Below are 21,636 nucleotides of genomic sequence, written 5' to 3'. Positions count from 1 at the left end.
CTCCCGGATTGGTGGTTGAGACAGAGACCGGGTCAACATTGAAGGACAGGTGAGATAGGCAGGTGAAGGAAAGGGGACAATGGGATGTGGGGACAGGGCGGGTACATGGGATTAGGATACTGCTCGTGTGGACACAGACTGCTGGGGTCTGTTTCCATGTTATAATTTGGATGTGATTCAAAGCCCTTGTTGTTTGTGGGAACTTACTGTGTACACAGTGGCTGCTGGAGTTGCCTGAACAAGAGCAGTGACTGCATGTTAAACCGGTTGATTGTGTGGGAGGCACTCTCGGACTTTGCTGAGAGCCGTGTCACAGCAATATCCAAATGCAAGACTTTCCGTGTACCTTTACAGTGTCCCCCTTTCATTGCCATAGGTGGGGACACACGCTGAGCTGCTGCAAAGAGGAGGGCTGTACGCAGAGCTGGTCCGCAGACAAACCAGCGAGGAGACCATTAATTGAGGGAGTGCGAGGGAGAGAGAGCGAGGAAGAGCAACGAGAGTGAGCAAGAGCACACACAATGGATTCCACGCATTTGTGCACCTTGAACAACTTCATTCACAACTAATAATACAGAAAGAAGCAATGGGTCCAATGATCCTAACAACCTCCGCCCGGGTAGTTCTGACAGCCCAGTGTGGGTACTGACATTTTAGCGCAGTGCAATAGATGTGGGGAGATTCCCTCACATTGACCACTGGGAGTGTGAAAACACCCAGCCACACAAATCCAGATTCTGTACCTGCCCAATCTGGGTTGTGCCTGCAGAGAGCCTGGCGAGCTGTGTAACATTGGGGTACAGTACTGGTGGGTACAGGTCTGTCACTGTATAACACTGGGGTACAGTACTGGTGGGTACAGGTCTGTCCCTGTATAACACCGGGGTACAGTACTGGTGGGTACAGGTCTGTCACTGTATAACACTGGGGTACAGTACTGGTGGGTACAGGTCTGTCACTGTATAACACTGGGGTACAGTACTGGTGGGTACAGGTCTGTCACTGTATAACATTGGGGTACAGTACTGGTGGGTACAGGTCTGTCACTGTGTAACACTGGGGTATGGTACTGGTGGGTACAGGTCTATAACTGTATAACATTGGGGTAAAGTACTGGTGGGTACAGGTCTGTTACTGTATAACACTGGGGTATGGTACTGGTGGGTACAGGTCTATAACTGTATAACATTGGGGTACAGTACTGGTGGGTACAGGTCTGTTACTGTATAACACTGGGGTATGGTACTGGTGGGTACAGGTCTGTCACTGTATAACACTGGGGTATGGTACTGGTGGGTACAGGTCTGTCACTGTATAACATTGGGGTACAGTACTGGTGGGTACAGGTCTGTCACTGTATAACACTGGGGTACAGTACTGGTGGGTACAGGTCTGTCACTGTATAACACTGGGGTATGGTACTGGTGGGTACAGGTCTGTCACTGTATAACATTGGGGTACAGTACTGGTGGGTACAGGTCTGTCACTGTATAACACTGGGGTACAGTACTGGTGGGTACAGGTCTGTCACTGTATAACATTGGGGTACAGTACTGGTGGGTACAGGTCTGTCACTGTATAACACTGGGGTATGGTACTGGTGGGTACAGGTCTGTCCCTGTATAACACCGGGGTACAGTACTAGTGGGTACAGGTCTGTCACTGTATAACACTGGGGTACAGTCCTGGTGGGTACAGGTCTGTCACTGTATAACACTGGGGTACATTACTGGTGGGTACAGGTCTGTCACTGTGTAACACTGGGAGATAGATGGCCAGATCAGTAATGGTCACTTAGCTGGGTGCTGAGAAGTTGTTGAGTTGTGTGAGGAATGTTATTTGGATGTTCAGCTTTCTTTGTGAATTATACTTCCATCAGTCGAGTCTCGATTGTGTTTTTGTGTCTACGCGAGTGCACAGAATCAAATGGGTCCATGCATTCTCACACACTCATTCTGTCGCTCACTCACACAATCTGGAGTAATTGTTTGCATTGGCAGGAGGGTCAGTATCCAGATGACACAGATTTAAGATAATTGACATCGCAAGACGCTTCACAACTGGTGACGTACTCCTGGTGTGCAGTAGCTGTAATCGTGACCATCTTCAAAAAAAGGGAGAAGTCCGACTGCAGTAACTACAGAGGAATCGCCTTGCTGTCGGCCACAGAGAAAATCATTGCAAGAATCCTCCTCAACTGTCTTCTCCCTGTAGCTGAAGAGCTCCTCCCAGAGTCGCAATGCGGATTCCGCCCACTAAGGGGCACAACGGACATGATCTTCACCAGGCGACAACTACAAGAGAAATGCAGAGAACAGCACCAACCTTCTTTAACCTCACAAAGGCCTTTGACACTGTCAACCGCGAGAGATTATGGAGCGTCCTCCTTCATTTCGGCTGCCCCCGAAAGTTTGTCACCATCCTCTGCCTGCTCCATGATGACATGCAGACCGTGATCCTGACCAATGGATCCACCACAGACCCAATCCACGTTGGACTGGGGTGAATCAGGGCTGCATCATCGAACCGACGCTCTTCTCAATCTTCCTTGCTGCAATGCTACATCTCACCCATAGCAAGCTCCCCACCAGAAAGCTAAATTATAGAACAGATGGGAATCTGTTCAACCTTCACCGTCTCCAGGCCAGATCCAAGGTCGTCCCATCCTCTGTCATTGAACTACACTATGCAGACGACGCTTGCGTCTGCGCACACTCGGAGGCTGAACTCCAAACCATCGGCAAACCTTCACCGAGGCCTTCGAGAGCATGGGCCTTACGCTAAACATCCGTAAGACAAAGGTCCTCTACCAACCTGATCCCGCCACACAGCACTGCTCCCCTGATTATTAAAGTCCACGACGAGGCCTTGGGCAACGTGGATCATTTTCCATACCTCGGGAGCCTACTGTCAGCAAGAGCAGACAGCGAGCCTCCTCCTGTTCCCACCTCCATTTCTTTGCAGTTGGCTGGCTAGGCCCATTTTCTATATTCTTATTTGACTCCGGAAACTGTCTTGGGGAATTTCTGTTTTCAGGGCGTATAGCCCAGGATTCCTGACCTCTATCTTCCTCTGTCCTCTTGAGTTTTCTTGGAACCCTTACATCCGTCCTCGTGTTAGCTTTCTCAAAAGAGAGATCACCCACACCTAACAATTTTGATTGGATGCGTTCATCTTTTAGTCCGCGTACATACAAATTTATCTCGAAGACCCTATCTAGGAATCCTCCAAAATTGCAGTGTGGAGATAATTTTCTTATGGCAACAATGTATTCGCTGATGGTTTCATCCGACCTCTGGGCCTCCCGCTCCTCGCTGACCTCTGGGCCTCCCGCTCCTCGCTGACCTCTGGGCCTCCCGCTCCTCGCTGACCTATGGGCCTCCCGCTCCTCGCTGACCTCTGGGCCTCGCGCTCCTCGCTGACCTCTGGGCCTCCCGCTTCTCGCTGACCTCTGGGCCTCGCGCTCCTCGCTGACCTCTGGGCCTCCCGCTCCTCGCTGACCTCTGGGCCTCCCGCTCCTCGCTGACCTCATGGCCTCCCGCTCCTCGCTGACCTCTGGGCCTCCCGCTGCCGAGTGCGTTACTCCCCTGTGCCCCACTTGGTATCCCACTCTCTGACTGCGTGACCCGCTCTCTGCCTTATTAGTTTAATCATCATCATAGGCAGTCCCTCGAAATGAGGATGATTTGCTTCCACGCCAAAAAGGGATGAGTTCACAGACGTTTCAATGAAGGACCTTTTATTCCAGATCCCGAACTACATCCTGAAGGGTGGAAGATGCCTGTGCGTGGATTTTTTTAACGTGTGGTGGCTGTTGCACACCAGCCACCATAAGAGCTGGTCTTGATCCAGTGGCAAGGATTAACCAAGACGACTGGAGACCAGCTCTGCTGCACGGACCGAGTGCGCACATATATTGCAGTGTGGGCTGGCCCGTGCTGCCCCTGGGCCCTCGCCTCTTCTGGGCCCTGAACTCGCGCCTCTCCTGGAACCCGATCACATCCCTCTCGCCGCTCCTTCGCCCCAACAGCTGCAATATCACAACCCCCCGCCCCTCCTTTTTACCCTCCTCTCTGTCTTGTCTAAAAATCCTGTAACCAGGGATATTGAGCTGCCAAAACTGCCCTTCTATCAGCCATGCCTCTGTAATGGCTATAATGTCATACTCCCAAGTGTCTACCTGGACTCTCAGCTCATCCTCCTTACTCGCTATACTCCTTCCATTGAAGTAGTTACCATTTAGGACAGGAAGACCTCCTTGATTACTACAAGAGATTGGTGTGCAAAATCAAAGCACATGGTATTGGGGGTAATGTACTGACGTGGATAGAGAACTGGTTGGCAGACAGGAAGCAGAGAGTCGGGCTAAATGGGTCCTTTTCAGAATGGCAGGCAACTGGGTGGCGGTGTGAGCTGTGAGGAGGAAACTAAGAGGCTGCAGGGTGACTTGGACAGGTTAGGTGAGTGGGCAAATACATGGCAGATGCAGTATAATGTGGATAAATGTGAGGTTATCCACTTTGGGGGCCAAAATACGAAGGCAGAATATTATCTGAATGGCGACAGATTAGGAAAAGGGGAGGTGCAACGAGACCTGGGTGTCATGTTACATCAGTCATTGAAAGTTGGCATACAGGTACAGCAGGTGGTGAAGAAGGCAAGTGGTATGTTGGCCTTCATAGCTCGGGGATTTGAGTATAGGAGCAGGGAGGTCTTACTGCAGTTGTACAGGGCCTTGGTGAGGCCTCACCTGGAATATTGTGTTCAGTTTTGGTCTCCTAATCTGAGGAAGGACGTTCTTGCTATTGAGGGAGTGCAGCGAAGGTTCACCAGACTGATTCCCGGGATGACTGGACTGTCATATGAGGAGAGACTGGACCAACTGGGCCTTTATTCACTGGAGTTTAGAAGGATGAGAGGGGATCGCATAGAAACATATAAAATTCTGACGGGAGTGGACAGGTTAGATGCGGGAAGAATGTTCCCGATGTTGGGGAAGTCCAGAACCAGGGGACACAGTCTTAGGATAAGGGGTAGGCCATTTAGGACTGAGATGAGGAGAAACTTCTTCACCCAGAGAGTTGTTAACCTGTGGAATTCCCTGCCGCAGAGAGTTGTTGATGCCAGTTCATTGGATATATTCAAGAGGGAGTTAGATATGGCCCTTACGGCTAAAGGGATCAAGGGGTATGGAGAGAAAGCAGGAAAGGGGTACTGAGGTGAATGATCAGCCATGATCTTATTGAACGGTGGTGCAGGCTCGAAGGGCTGAACGGCCGACTCCTGCACCTATTTTCTATGTTTCTATGTTACTTACTAACTTTTGATTCCTCTGTCTTACAGATTCACTTTCTGCATTCATGCTTTCCAATTTCAGCTTTACTTCCTTTCCCTACTGAATTTGTTCTCAGGTTCCCATCCCCCTGCCAAGCTAGTGTAAACTCTCCCCAACAGCACGAGCAAAACTCCCTGTGAGGATATTGGTCCCGGCCTTGTTGGGGTGCAACCCGTCCGGTTTGTACATGTCCCATCTCCCCCAGAAGTAGTCCCAATGCCTCAGGAATTTAAAGCCCTCCCTCCTGCACCAACTCTCCAGCCACGTGTTCATCCTCCCAATCTTCGATTCTTGTACTCATTAGCACGTGGCACCGGTAGTAACCCGGAGATTACTACCTTTGAGGTCCTATCCTTTTAATTTTCTCCTAGCTCCCTAAATTCTGCCTGCAGGACCTCATCTCTCTTTCTACCTAGGTCATTGGTCCCGATATGGACCATGACCTCTAGCTGTTCACCCCCCAGAATGCCCTGCGTCCGCTCTGTGACATCCTTGACCCTGGCACCAGGGAGACACCATACCATCCTGGAGTCACGTCAATGGCCGCAGAAACGCCTCTCTATTCCCCTAACTATTGAATCCCTACTGCTACAGCTCTTTTATTCTTTGTCCCTCCCCGCTGTGCAGCTGAGCCACCCGTGGTGTCTTGGAGTTGGCTCTGGCTGCACTCCCCAGAGGCACCATCGCCACCAGAAGAGAATATTGGTTGGAAAACGAGATGAACTCACGGGGGTGCTCCTGCACTACCGGCCGAGCGTTCTGCCTCCATCTGGTGTTCATTCACTGCCCCTCTGCCTGCACACTTTAAGCTGCGGGGTGACCACCTCCTGAAACGTACTATCCACGTGGCTCTCAGCCTCGCGGATGCACCGTAGTGACTTCAGCCGCCGCTCAAGCTCCGAAATGCGGAGCTCGAGTCGTTGAAGCTGGAGACACCTCCTGCACACATGGTTGTCTAGGCTGCGCGAAGCGTCCAGGACTTCCCACGTGCCGCAGGACATGCACTCCACAGGACTGAGCTGCCCTGCCATCCCTCTAATTAAACTTATCTGTTATAAAAGAGAAAGAGAGATACTTACCAATCAATTGCTCGCTGACCTCTGGGCCTCCCACTAATGAGTGCGTTATTCACCTGCGCCCCACTTGGTATCCTGCCAAATCATCATCGTGATAGGCAGTCCATAGAAACATAGAAACATAGAAAATAGGTGCAGGAGTAGGCCATTCGGCCCTTCGAGCCTGCACCGCCATTCAATAAGATCAATTCCCTCAGTACCCCTTTCCCGCTTTCTCTCCATACCCCTTGATCCTTTAGCCATAAGGGCCATATCTAACTCCCTCTTAAATATATCCAATGAACTGGCCTCAACAACTCTCTGCGGCAGGGAATTTCACAGGTTAACAACTCTCTGAGTGAAGAAGTTTCTCCTCAACTCGGTCCTAAATGGCCTACCCCTTATCCTTAGACTATGTTCCCTGGTTCTGGACTTCCCCAACATCAGCAACATTCTTCCTGCATCTAACCTGTCCAGTCCCGTCAGAATTTTAAATGTTTTTATGAGAACCCCTCTCATCCTTCTAAACTCCAGTGAATACAGATCCAGTCGATCCAGTCTCTCCTCATATGTCGTCCCGGGAATCAGTCTGGTGAACCTTCGCTGCACTCCCTCAATAGCAAGAACGTCCTTCCTCAGATTAGGAGACCAAAACTGAACACAATATTCCAGGTGAGGCCCCACTAAGGCCCTGTACAACTGCAGTAAGACCTCCCTGCTCCTATACTCAAATCTCCTAGCTATGAAGGCCAACATACCATTTGCCTTCTTCACCGCCTGCTGAACCTGCATGCCAACTTTCAATGACTGATGTACCATGACACCGAGGTCTCGCTGCACCTCCCCTTTTCCTAATCTGCCGCCAATCAGATAATATTCTGCCTTCGTGTTTTTGCCACCAAAGTGGATAACCTCACATTTATCCACACAGTCTCTTTGACTGCTCTTAAGTACCCTATTAGTGGGTGTCAATGGCCCCACTGTGATGGCGTGAATGTCCGTTCAGCCTGCCATTGTCTCTGTTGAAGTCCTACTCTGGTCCATTGCTGCCTGGGGAGTGTCGGACTGCCCCTGCCTGCCTGCGGGGCTCTGAGTCGCATTGATGATGTTGACTCCCTGATCCATCACCGCGTTAAGAGGCAGAATTGCGCGCGTATATTATTTTCATCCCTTCCTCCCCCACCATGAAAGTTTGAGCTATCAACACCGTCACTTCCAAGGTCAAATCCTTGGTCTCAATTAATTTGCGGAAAATTCCCGCAAGACCGATGCCCTGGAGTGCATAAGGGATGGTTTTCTAGACCAATATGTCGAGGAACCAACTAGGGGGGAGGCCATCTTAGACTGGGTGTTGTGTAATGGGAGAGGATTAATTAGCAATCTCGTTGTGCGAGGCCCCTTGGGGAAGAGTGACCATAATATGGTGGAATTCTGCATTAGGATGGAGAATGAAACAGTTAATTCAGAGACCATGGTCCAGAACTTAAAGAAGGGTGACTTTGAAGGTATGAGGCGTGAATTGGCTAGGATAGATTGGCGAATGATACTTAAGGGGTTGACTGTGGATGGGCAATGGCAGACATTTAGAGACCGCATGGATGAACTACAACAATTGTACATTCCTGTCTGACGTAAAAATAAAAAAGGGAAGGTGGCTCAACCGTGGCTATCAAGGGAAATCAGGGATAGTATTAAAGCCAAGGAAGTGGCATACAAATTGGCCAGAAATAGCAGCGAACCCGGGGACTGGGAGAAATTTAGAACTTAGCAGAGGAGGACAAAGGGTTTGATTAGGGCAGGGGAAATGGAGTACGAGAAGAAGCTTGCAGGGAACATTAAGACGGATTGCAAAAGTTTCTATAGATATGTAAAGAGAAAAAGGTTAGTAAAGACAAACGTAGGTCCCCTGCAGTCAGAATCAGGGGAAGTCATAACGGGGAACAAAGAAATGGCAGACCAATTGAACAAGTACTTTGGATCGGTATTCACTAAGGAGGACACAAACAACCTTCCGGATATAAAAGGGGTCAGAGGGTCGAGTAAGGAGGAGAAACTGAGGGAAATCCTTATTAGTCGGGAAATTGTGTTGGGGAAATTGATGGGATTGAAGGCCGATAAATCCCCAGGGCCTGATGGACTGCATCCCAGGGTACTTAAGTAGGTGGCCTTGGAAATAGCGGATGCATTGACAGTCATTTTCCAACATTCCATTCACTCTGGATCAGTTCCTATGGAGTGGAGGGTAGTTAATGTAACCCCCCTTTTAAAAAAGGAGGGAGAGAGAAAACAGGGAATTATAGACCGGTCAGCCTGACTTCAGTAGCAGGTAAAATGATGGAATCAATTATTAAGGATGTCATTGCAGCGCATTTGGAAAGAGGTGACATGATAGGTCCAAGTCAGCATGGATTTGTGAAAGGGAAATCATGCTTGACAAATCTTCTGGAATTTTTTGAGGATGTTTCCAGTAGAGTGGACAAGGGAGAACCAGTTGATGTGGTATATTTGGACTTTCAGAAGGCTTTCGACAAGGTCCCACACAAGAGATTAATGTGCAAAGTTAAAGCACATGGGATTGGGGGTAGTGTGCTGACGTGGATTGAGAACTGGTTGTCATTCAGGAAGCAAAGAGTAAGAGTAAATGGGTACTTTTCAGAATGGCAGGCAGTGACTAGTGGGGTACCGCAAGGTTCTGTGCTGGGGCCCCAGCTGTTTACACTGTACATAAATGATTTAGACGAGGGGATTAAATGTAGTATCTCCAAATTTGCGGATGCCACTAAGTTGGGTGGCAGTGTGAGCTGCGAGGAGGATGCTATGAGGCAGCAGAGTGACTTGGATAGGTTAGGTGATTGGGCAAATGCATGGCAGATGAAGTATAATGTGGATAAATGTGAGGTTATCCACTTTAGTGGTAAAAACAGAGAGACAGACTATTATCTGAATGGTGACAGATTAGGAAAAGGGGAGGTGCAACGAGACCTGGGTGTCATGGTACATCAGTCATTGAAGGTTGGCATGCAGGTACAGCAGGCGGTTAAGAAAGCAAATGGCATGTTGGCCTTCATAGCGAGGGGATTTGAGTACAGGGGCAGGGAGGTGTTGCTACAGTTGTACAGGGCCTTGGTGAGGCCACACCTGGAGTATTGTGTACAGTTTTGGTCTCCTAACTTGAGGAAGGACATTCTTGCTATTGAGGGAGTGCAGCGAAGGTTCACCAGACTGATTCCCGGGATGGCGGGACTGACCTATCAAGAAAGACTGGATCAACTGGGCTTGTATTCACTGGAGTTCAGTAGAATGAGAGGGGACCTCATAGAAACGTTTAAAATTCTAACGGGTTTAGACAGGTTAGATGCAGGAAGAATGTTCCCAATGTTGGGGAAGTCCAGAACCAGGGGTCACAGTCTAAGGATAAGGGGTAAGCCATTTAGGACCGAGATGAGGAGAAACTTCTTCACCCAGAGAGTGGTGAACCTGTGGAATTCTCTACCACAGAAAGTTGTTGAGGCCAATTCACTAAATATATTCAAAAAGGAGTTAGATGAAGTCCTTACTACTAGGGGGATCAAGGGTTATGGCGAGAAAGCAGGAATGGGGTACTGAAGTTGCATGTTCAGCCATGAACTCATTGAATGGCGGTGCAGGCTCGAAGGGCCGAATGGCCTACTCCTACACCTATTTTCCATGTTTCTATGTTAAAGAAGTCCCTTAGCATCTCCCCCCTGCAGGCGTCTGTGAACTTACAGAGGCTGGCCAAACGCCGGAGGTCCGCTACGAAGTCCGGTATGCTCTGTCCTTCACGACGTCGGTGGGTGTAGAACCTGTGTCAGGCCATATGTATGCTACTCGCTGGTTTGAGGTGCTCCCCGATCAATTTGCTCAGTTCTTCAAAGGTTTTGCCCGGTGGCTTTTCGGGTGCCAGTAAGTCCTTCATGAGCGCGTAAGTCTTTGGTCCGCAGCTGGTCAGGAGATGAGCCCTTCGCTTGTCAGTCGCTGCATCCCCCAGCCAGTCTTTCATAACGAAGCTTTGCTGAAGCCTCTCGACAAAATCGTCCCTGTCTTCCCCAACACAGTACCATTCCTCTGTGCTACCGGTGGCCATTCTCGTGGGTCGTGAATTCCCGTTTCTCGTCGCCAATGTAAAGTCCTTACTCTACAGCATGAAACCACACGAGGCACATTCCAGGGACAAGGTCACTCTGTGATCTTAACTCTTTATTCACAAGACTCCAAAGACGATGACCCTGCGTGGGACCTCCCTTTTTATACCTGTGTGATCAGGTAAGGAGTGTCTCCCACAAGTTCACCCCCTGTGGTCAAGGTGTGCATCTAGGTTGAGTGTATACAGTAATACAGTGGTGTTACATTGTGGTTACATACATGACAGAGAGAAAACAGGTAATTATAGACCGGTTAGCCTGAGATCAGTACTGGGGAAAATGTTGGAATCAATTATAAAAGATGAAATAGCAGCACATTTGGAAAGCAGTGACAGGATCGGTCCAAGTCAGCATGGATTTATGAAAGGGAAATCATGCTTGATAAATCTTCTGGAATTTTTTGAGCATGTAACTAGTAGAGTGGACAAGGGAGAACCAGTGGATGTGGTGTATTTCGACTTTCAAAAGGCTTTTGACAAGGTCCCACACAAGAGATTGGTGTGCAAAATTAAAGCACTTAGTATTGGGGGTAATGTACTGACGTGGATAGAGAACTGGTTGGCAGACAGGAAGCAGAGAGTCAGGATAAACGGATCCTTTTCAGAATGGCAGGCAGTGACTCGTGGAGTGCCGCAGGGCTCAGTGCTGGGACCCCAGCTATTTACAATATACATTAATGATTTCGATGAAGGAATTGAGTGTAATATCTCCAGGTTTGCAGATGACACTAAGCTGTCTGGTGGTGTGAGCTTTGAGGAGGACACTAAGAGGCTGCAGGGTGACTTGGACAGGTTAGGTGAGTGGGCAAATGCATGGCAGATGCAGTATAATGTGGATAAATGTGAGGTTATCCACTTTGGTGGCAAAAACACGAAAGCAGAATATTATCTGAATGGCGGCAGATTATGAAAAGGGGAGGTGCAACAAGACCTAGGTATCATGGTACATCAGTCATTGAAAGTTGGCATGCAGGTACAGCAGGCGGTGAAGAAGGCAAATGGTATGTTGGCCTTCATTGCTAGGGGATTTAAGTATAGGAGCAGGGAGGTCTTAATGCAGTTGTACAGGGCCTTGGTGAGGCCTCACCTGGAATATTGTGTTCAGTTTTGGTCTCCTAATCTGAGGAAGGACATTCTTGCTATTGCGGGAGTGCAGCGAAGGTTCACCAGACTGATTCCCGAGATGGCAGGACTGACATACGAGGAGTGACTGGATCGACTTGGCCTGCATTCACTGGAGTTTAGAAGGATGAGTGGGGATCTCATAGAAACATATAAAATTCTGGCGGGACTGGACAGGTTAGATGCAGGAAGAATGTTCCTAATGTTGGGGAAGTCCAGAACCAGGGGACACAGTCTAAGGATAAGGGGTAAGCCATTTAGGACTGGGCTGAAGAGAAACTTCTTCACTCAGAGAGTTGTTAACCTGTGGAATTCTCTACCACAGAAAGTTGTTGATGCAGTTCGTTAGATATATTCAAGAGTGAGTTAGATGTGGCCCTTACGGCTAAAGGGATCAAGGGGTATGGAAAGAAAGCAGGAAAGGGGTACTGAGGGAATGATCAGCCATGATCTTACTGAATGGTGGTGCAGGCTCGAAGGGCTGAATGGCCGACTCCTGCACCTATTTTCTATGATTCTATATACTTCAATGCAAGGAGTATAGGGAATAAGGCAGATGAGCTGAGAGCACAGATTGACACTTGGGAGTATGATATTATAACTATTACTGAGACATGACTGACAGAAGAGTAGGTAGGGCAGCTCAATATTCCTGATTACAGGGTTTTCAGACGGGTAGAGAGGAGGGCAAAAAAGGATGGCGGGCGGGGGGGGCGGCGGTGGGGTGCAGTATTGATTAAAGAAACAATTATAACTGTGAGAAAGAATGACATGTTAGAGGGGTCATCAAACGAGACCAAATGGGTTGAATTTGAAAATGGAGTCAGCGCCCTCCCGGATGCACTTCCTCCACTTAGGGCGGTCTTTGGCCAGCGACTCCCAGGTATCGGTGGGGATGTTGCACTTATCAGGGAGGCTTTGAGGGTGTCCCTGTAACGTTTCCTCTGCCCACCTTTGGCTCGCTTGCCGTGAAGGTGTTCCGAGCAGAGAGCTTGCTTTAGGAGTCTCGTGTCTGGCATGCGGACAGTGTAGCCTGCCCAGCGGAGCTACATAAGAACATAGGAAATAGGAGCAGGAGCCTGCTCCGCCATTTAATACGATCATGGCTGATCCGATCATGGACTCAGGTCCACTTCGCTGCCCGTTCCCCATAACCCCTGATTCCCTTATCGGTTAAGAAATTGTCTATCTCGGTCTTCATTTTATTTAATGTCCCAGCTTCCACAGCTCTCTGAGGCAGCGAATTCCACAGATTTACAACCCTCAGAGAAGAAATTCCTCTTCATCTCAGTTTTAAATGGGCGGCCCCTTATCCTAAGACCATGCTCCCTAGTTCTAGTCTCCCCCATCAATGGAAACATCCTCTCTGCATCCACCTTGTCAAGCCCCCTCATAATTTTACACATTTCGATAAGATCACCTCTCAATCTTCTGAATTCCATTGAGTAGAGGCCCAATCTCCTCAACCTTTCCTCATTAGTTAACCCCCTCATCTCCGGAATCAACCTAGTGAACCTTCTCTGAACTGCCTCCAAAGCAAGTGTATCCTTTCATAAATATGGAAACCAAAACTGTACGCAGTATTCCAGGTGTGGCTTCACCAATACCCTGTATAACTGTAGCAAGACTTCCCTGCTATTATACTCCATCCCCTTTGCAATGAAGGCCAATATTCTGTTGGCCTTCCTGATCACTTGCTGCTGCATACTATCCTTTTGTGTTTCATGCACAAGTACCCCCAAGTCCTGCTGTACTGCGGCACTTTGCAATGTTTCTCCATTTAAATAATAACTTGCTCTTTGATTTTTTTCTGCCAAAGTGCATCACCTCACACTTTCCAACATTATACTCCATCTGACAAATTTTTGCCCACTCACTTAGCGTGTTTCTGTCCTTTTGCAGATTTTTTGTGTCCTCCTCACACATTGCTTTTCCTCCCATCTTTGTATCGTCAGCCAACTTGGCTACGTTACACTCAGTCCCTTCTTCCAAGTCGTTCATATAGATTGTAAATAGTTGGGGTCCCAGCACTGATCCCTGGGGCACCCCACTGGTTACTGGTTGCCAACCAGAGAATGAACCATTTATCCCAACTCTCTGTTTTTTGTTAGTTAGCCAATCCTCTATCCATGCTAATATATTACCCCAAACCCCATGAACTTTTATCTTGTGCAGTAACCTTTTATGTGGCACCTTGTCAAATACCTTCTGCAAGTCCAAATACACCACATCCACTGGTTCCCCTTTATCCACCCTGTTCGTTACATCTTCAAAGAATTCCAGAAAATTTATCAAACATGACTTCCCATTCATAAATCCATGCTGACTCTGCCTGACCGAATTATACTTTTCCAAATGTCCTGCTACTGCTTCTTCAATAATGAACTCCAACATTATCCCAACCACAGATGTTAGGCTAACTGGTCTATAGTTTCCTGCTTTTTGTCTGCCTCCTTTTTTAAATAGAGGCGTTACATTTGCAATTTTCCAATCTGCTGGGACCTCCCCAGAAACCAAGGAATTTTGGTAAATTACAACCAATGCATCCACTATCCCTGTCACTATTTCTCTTAAGACCCTAGGATGTAAGCCATCAGGTCCAGGGGATTTATCCGTCTTTAGTCCCATTATCTTACTGAGTACCACCTCCTTAGTGATTGTGATTGTGTTAAGTTCCTCCCCCACTATAGCCCATTGACTATCCGCTGTTGGGATATTGTTAGTGTCCTCTACCATTGATACATCCTTACTACACAGTATAAATGCACACGAGGCTTGAGAGAAGGTCAGTCTGTGACCTGTCCTTTATTCCTCAGCACTCAAGTGATGAAGGTGGGTGGAGCTTCCCCTTTTATACCTGAAGGTCCAGGTTAGGAGTGTCTCCCACCTAGTGGTCAGTGTTCTCACGGTGTACAACTTAGGTCAGTTTATACATGGGTTACAATGCTGGTTGAATACATGACATCACCTCCCCCCCAAAGTCTTATTGGGATCACAGGTTGAGTCTCACTGGTGGTTTACGCTCCCTTGTAGAGCGCCTGAGTTGGGGCTCCGGTTGTTGGGCGCTGGCCTGAGTGTCTGCTGTTTGCAGTGCCTCAGGCCTGTCCGGACTGCCCACAGTGACTGGGCTCTCCTCCCTTTGGTTCCGGTGTTCGGTCACCTGTGGTGGAGTGAACTCTATATCGTGTTCTTCCTCTGCTTCTTCTATGGGGTTGCTGAACCACATGTTTGCGGCAAATTTGTCCATTGGTAAGTCTAACTACCAGTATCCTATTTCCCTCTTTGGCAACCACAGTTCCTGCGAGCCATTTGGGCCCTGCAGCGTAGTTGAGGACAAAAACAGGATCATTTACATCATTACATCGCGCCCTCGCATTCCTGTCATGGTCGTGATATTGTGACTGGCGCCTGCTCTCGACAATTTCTTTCATGGTGGGGTGTATAAGGGATAATCGGGTTTTGAGCGTCCTTTTCATTAGTAGCTCTGCAGGTGGAACCCCTGTGAGCGAGTGTGGTCGGGATCTATAGGCCAACAGTGATAAGTGCCTTTGTAGGGAACCCCCTTGGATTCTGAGCATCCCCTGTTTGATTATCTGCACTGCTCGTTCTGCCTGGCCGTTTGAGGCTGGCTTGAACGGTGCCGTTCTAACATGGTTAATTCCATTGCCTACCATGAAGTCCTGGAATTCAGTGCTTGTGAAGCACGGGCCATTGTCGCTGACCAAGATGTCCGGTAGACCGTGGGCGGCGAACATTGCCTGTAGACTTTCTACCGTGGCAGAGGATGTGCTTGAATTTAAAATGTCACACTCGATCCATTTGGAGTAGGCGTCTACTACAACCAAAAACATTTTTCCCATGAAAGGACCTGCGTAGTCCACATGGATGCGTGACCAAGGCTTGGCGGGCCATGGGGCTAAGGGGGGCTTCCCTGGGCGCATGGCCCAGCTGGGCACACGTGTTGCACCTGCGAACACAAAGTTCCAGATCTGCGTCTATCCCTGGCCACCAAACGTGTGACCTGGCAATTGCCTTCATCGTGACAATGCCCGGGTGCCCATTGTGGAGTTCTCTGATGAACACCTCTCTGCCCATCTGGGGCATGACTACGCGGTTTCCCCACAGTAGGCAATCGGCCTGAATCGAGAGTTCATCCTTGCGCCTGTGAAATGGTTTAAATTTCTGAGGGCATGCCCTGTACGTGGCTGCCCAGTCCCCATTCAGGACACATTTCTTGACTAGAGACAATAGCGGGTCTCTATTTGTCCAGACTTTAATCTGACGGGCTGTCACGGGTGAGCCTTCGCTTCCGAAAGCTTCAACAGCCATGACCATCTCAGCACCATGCTCGGTAGCCCCCTCAGTGGTGGCTAGTGGGAGCCTGCTGAGTGCATCGGCGCAGTTTTCAGTGCCCGGTCTGTGCCGAATTGTGTAGTCATAGGCAGCTAACGTGAGTGCCCACCTCTGTATGCGGGCCGATGCGTTTGCATTTATGGCCTTGTTGTCGGCCAAAAGGGACGTTAGGGGTTTGTGATCTGTCTCCAGCTCAAATTTCCTGCCAAACAGGTACTGGTGCATTTTCTTTACCGCATATACACATGCGAGCGCCTCCTTTTCTACCATTCCGTAGCCCCTTTCTGCCTGGGACAGACTCCTGGAGGCATAAGCTACCGGCTGTAAACGACCCTTGGTATTGACATGCTGCAACACACACCCGACACCATAGGACGACGCATCGCACGTTAACACAAGTTTCTTACATGGGTCATATAGCGTTAACAGATTGTTGGAACATAACAAATTGCATGCTCTATTAAAAGCCCTTTCCTGGCTGTCCCCCCAGACCCATTCGCGACCTTTGCGTAGGAGCACGTCTAGCGGCTCTAGCAGCGTGCTCAATTTGGGAAGAAAGTTACCAAAATAGTTCAGGAGCCCCAGGAACGAACGCAGCTCCGTCGTGTTATGGGGTCTGGGTGCTCTCTGGATCGCTTCCGTCTTGGATGCAGTAGGGCTGATCCCGTCTGCTGCTACCCTCATTCCCAGGAATTCTACCTCTGGAGCTAGGAAGACGCACTTCGCCTTTTTCAGTCGCAGACCTACCCGGTCCAGTCTGCGTAGCACCTCCTCCAGGTTGTGGAGGTGTTCTTCAGTATCGTAACCCGTAATGAGGATGTCGTCCTGAAAAACCACCGTCCCTGGAATCGACTTGAGGAGGCTTTCCATATTTCGTTGGAAGATCGCGGCGGCCGAGCGAATCCCGAACGGACATCTGTTGTACTCAAACAACCCCTTGTGTGTCGTGATGGTGGTCAGCTTCTTCGACTCGCCAGCTCCTGGGTCATGTAAGCTGAGGTCAGGTCCAATTTTGAAAAAAGTTTGCCACCGGATAGCGTCGCAAAGAGGTCCTCCGCTCTTGGTAGCGGGTACTGGTCTTGGAGTGACACCCGATTGACGGTGGCCTCGTAATCACCACATATCCTGACCGACCCATCCGCCTTGAGCACCGGCACAATCGGGCTCGCCCAGTCACTGAATTCGACTGGCGAGATGATGCCTTCCCTCAACAGACGGTCCAATTCGCCTTCTATCTTTTCCCGCATCACGTACGGCACCGCTCTGGCCTTGTGATGTACTGGTCTGGCGTCCGGGTTTATGTGAATCACTACCTTGGCCCCCATGAAAGTGCCAATGCCGGGTTGAAATAATGAGTCAAATTTGTCCAGGACCTGTGAGCATGATACTCGCTCCACAGAGGAAATTGCATTGACATCGCCCCATTTCCAGTTCATGACAGCAAGCCAACTCCTCCCCAGTAGTGCGGGACCGTCCCCTGGGACAATCCAGAGTGGCAACCTGTTCTCCGAATCTTTGTGGGTCACGACTACCGTGGCGCTGCCTAGCACCAGAATGATCTGCTTTGTGTAAGTCCGTAGCTGTGCGTCAATCGGCGATAATTTTGACCTCCTGGCCTTGGATGCCCACAACTTTTCGAACTGTTTGATACCCATTAGGGACTGGCTGACACCCGTGTCTAACTCCATTGATACTGGGATGCCATTGAGGAGTACTTTCATCATTATCGGTGGCGTCCTGGTGTATGAACTGTATAACGTGATCCACATGAACTCGCTGAACTTCAGCTTCCAGCGATTTCCCCCAGTGTCAATTTCTGCAATTTCTGCAGGTATTTTGCTCATCTCTGCAAACTCCGGCTGAGTGTGTGCCTCCACGCCTCCAGCATGAGTTGCGGTTTGAAACAAAAGGTCCCTTGCCAGTCGATCGTCCCTGACTGCCCCTGTTATTGTCCTTGAGTGCACCATTAACAGGTGTTGATGGCCCCATTACTGGCCGCATTGTCCCTTGCAATGGCGTGAATCGCTGTTCAGCTTGCCATTGTCTCTGTCGAACTCCCCCTCTGGGTTCGACTACATGTTGGGGCATGCCCGACTGCCCTTGTCTGCCTGGAGAACTGTGTGCTGCTTTAACAATGTTGAATCTCTGTCCCAACCATTCCTTACCACAGTACCTCTCGTCTGTTCTGCTAGTGGCCATGCTCGCGTGGTTTAAATCCCAGTTTCTTGTCGCTATTGATATATCCTTATTACACAGTATAAATGCACACGAGGCCCATGCTTGAGAGAAGGTCAGTCTGTGACCTGTCCTTTATTCCTTAGCACTCAAGTGATGAAGGTGGGTGGAGCTTCCCCTTTTATACCTGAAGGTCCAGGTTAGGAGTGTCTCACGGTGTACAACTTAGGTCAGTTTATACATGGGTTACAATGCTGGTTGAATACATGACAACCATAAAGACTGATACAAAATATTTGTTCAGAGTTTGTGGCATCTCCATGTTCCCCATTACTAATTCCCCGGTCTCGTCCTCTAAGGGACCAACATTTACTCTAGCCACTCTTTTCCTTTTTATATACCTGTAGAAACTCTTGCTATCTGTTTTTATATTTTGTGCTAGTTTACTTTCATAGTCTATCTTCCCTTTCTTAATCATTTTTTTTAGTCATTCTTTGCTGGCTTTTAAAAGCTTCCCAGTCTTCTGTCCTCCCACTTGTTCTCACCACTCTGTATGCCCTTGTTTTTAATTGGATACTGTCCTTTATTGCTTTAGTTAGCCACGGATCGTTTCTCTTACACCCTTTACTTCTCACTGGAATATATTTTTCTTGAGAGTTGTGAAATATCTCATTAATGGACACCACTGTTCATCAACCGTCCTACATTTTAATCTATTTTCCCAGTCCACTTTAGCCAACTCAGCCCTTATACCTTCATAGTCTCCTTTATTTAAGCTTAGTACGCTGGTTAGAGATCCAACTTTCTCACCCTCCATCTGAATTTGCTATGGTCACTCATTCCAAGGGGATCCTTTACTAGGACATTGTTTATTAATCTTGGCTCATTACACAGGACCAGATCTAATATAGCCTGCCCCTTGGTTGGTTCCGTTACGTACTGTTCAAGGAATCCATCCCTTATGCACTCTATGAACTCTTCCTCAAAGCTACCCTGATCAAGTGTGGTCAGTGCTTCAATGCTGGGCATGTTGGCCTGGTCGAGGATGGTAATGTTGGTGCATCTGTCCTCCCAGGGGATTTGTAGGATCTTGCGGAGGCATCATTGGTGGTACTTCCCCAGTGACTTGAAGCGTCTACTGTACATGGTCCATGGCTCTGAGCCATACAGGAGGGCGGGTATTACTACAGCCCTGTAGACCATGAGCTTGGTGGCAGTTTTGAGGGCCTGGTCTTCAAACACTCTTTTTCTCAGACGGCTGAAGGCTGCACTGGCGCATTGGAGGCGGTGTTGGATCTCAGCATCAATGTCTGCTCTTGTTGATAAGAGGCTGCCGAGGTATGGGAAATGGTCTACGTTGTCAAGGCCCTCCCAGGCTGTCGGTGGCGCTGTGCCCCACATGTGCAGTAACCCCACCAAGTCTGTGGATGGCGCTGTGCCCCAGAGCTACAGTAACCCCTCCCAGGCTGCAGGTGGCGCTGTGCCCTGGGTGTGCAGTAACCCTTCCCAGGCTGTCGGTGGTTCTGTGCCACAACATGCAGTAACCCCTACCAGGCTGCGGGTGGCGCTGTGCCTTGCATGCGCAGTAACCCCATCCAGCCTGTCGGTGGGGCTGTTCCCCACATGCGCAGTAACCCTTCCCAGGCTGCGGATGGCGCTGTGCCTTGCATGCGCAGTAACCCCATCCAGGCTGTCGGTGGGGCTGTTCCCCACATGCGCAGTAACCCTTCCCAGGCTGCGGGTGGCGCTGTGCCTTGCATGCGCAGTAACCCCATCCAGGCTGTCGGTGGGGCTGTTCCCCACATGCGCAGTAACCCTTCCCAGGCTGCGGGTGGCGCTGTGCCCTGCATGCGCAGTAACCCCTCCCAACCCCACCCAGGCTGTGGATGGCGCTGTGCCCCACACTGCAGTAACCCCACCCAGGCTGTGGGTGGCACTGTGCCCCGCAAGCGCAGTAACCCCACCCAGGCTGTGGATGGCGCTGTGCCCCACACTGCAGTAACCCCACCCAGGCTGTGGATGGCGCTGTGCCCCACACTGCAGTAACCCCACCCAGGCTGTGGATGGCGCTGTGCCCCACACTGCAGTAACCGCTCCCAGGCTGTGGGTGGGGCTGTGTCCCGCATGCGCAGTAACCCCACCCAGGCTGTGGATGGCGCTGTGCCCCACACTGCAGTAACCCCACCCAGGCTGTGGATGGCGCTGTGCCCCACACTGCAGTAACCGCTCCCAGGCTGTGGGTGGGGCTGTGCCCCGCATGCGCAGTAACTACTACAAAAGCAAAATACTGCGGATGATGGAATCTGAAATAAAGCAGAAATTGCTGGAAATCTCAGCGGCGTCTGTGGAGAGAGAAACAGAATTAACGTGCGCAGATTGGCTGACACGTTTCCTACGTTACAACAGTGACTACACTCCAAAAGTACTTCATTAGCTGTAAAGCATTTTGCGACGTCTGGTGGTTGTGAAAGTGCTATATAAATCCAAATATTTCTTTATTTGATATGCAAATGTTCTAATGCCTGTTTAAGAATTGCTCTTCAATACTGGGTTGGCCTTCGCCCAGCTAGTGCTGGACTAGCTGCACCCAGGAAAAGCAGGTATACGTGCGACTTAACAGGCAGTCCTTAAAGGGACTGCTGCAGGCTGCAACCAGCAAGATAAGTGTTTAAGAACATAAGAAATAGGAGCAGGAGTAGGCCATACGGCCCCTCGAGCCTACTCCGCCATTTATTACGATCTTGGCTGATCTGATCATGGACTCAGATCCACTTCCCTGCCCGCTCTCCATAACCCCTTAATCTCTTATCGGTTAAGAAACTGTCTATTTCTGTCTTAAATTTATTCAATGTCCCAGCTTCCACAGCTCTCTGAGGCAGATTTACAACCCTCTGAGAGAAGAAATTCCTCCTCATCTCAGTTTTAAATGGGCGGCCCCTTATTCTAAGACCATGCCCCCTAGTTCTAGTCTCCCCCATCAGTGGAAACGTCCTCTCTGCATCTACCTTGTCGAGCCCCCTCATAATCTTATACGTTTCGATAAGATCACCTCTCATTCTTCTGAATTCCAATGAGTAGAGGCCCAACCTCCTCAACCTTTCCTCATAGATCAACCTCCTATCGGTTTAAAAATGTACGTAGCTGAATGTGCACCAGGGGAGGAGCACTCCTGTTGCTCTCTGCTCCATATTTTTTTTATTTATTTGTTCTGGGATGTGAATGTCGCTGGCAAGGCCGGCATTTATTGCCCAACCCTAATTGCCCTCCGCGGTCCCCTGTAAGCACTCACCCGTGGGTTGCTGCTGGTGCTGCAGTCGACCCCTTTGCGTGCTCTTCAGCAAACTTAGTTTGCCAGCTTCATACCGAGCACAATAGTCGGTGTGTCCCGGGCTTATCCAATCAGGTGCGGAGAGCGATCTCTGCCCGCCTGTTCT

At 49.5% G+C, this 21,636-nt stretch overlaps 1 protein-coding gene across 1 annotated transcript in view; it reads left to right on the top strand.

The window, feature by feature from the left end:
- Positions 1-1,883, top strand: part of abcb8 (ATP-binding cassette, sub-family B (MDR/TAP), member 8) — a 179,186-nt gene extending 177,303 nt beyond the window's left edge. Inside the window, exon 16 of the mRNA XM_070897065.1 lies at positions 377-1,883. Coding sequence (XP_070753166.1) covers positions 377-463 — 87 coding nt within the window. The 3' untranslated portion in view covers positions 464-1,883. The remainder of the gene's footprint in view (positions 1-376) is intronic.
- Positions 1,884-21,636: the final 19,753 nt, after the last annotated feature.

Source organism: Pristiophorus japonicus, chromosome 1 (assembly GCF_044704955.1).
Source record: "Pristiophorus japonicus isolate sPriJap1 chromosome 1, sPriJap1.hap1, whole genome shotgun sequence".
In the NCBI taxonomy this organism is placed as follows: domain Eukaryota; kingdom Metazoa; phylum Chordata; class Chondrichthyes; family Pristiophoridae; genus Pristiophorus; species Pristiophorus japonicus.
This window is presented reverse-complemented; position numbering and strand designations above follow the sequence as displayed.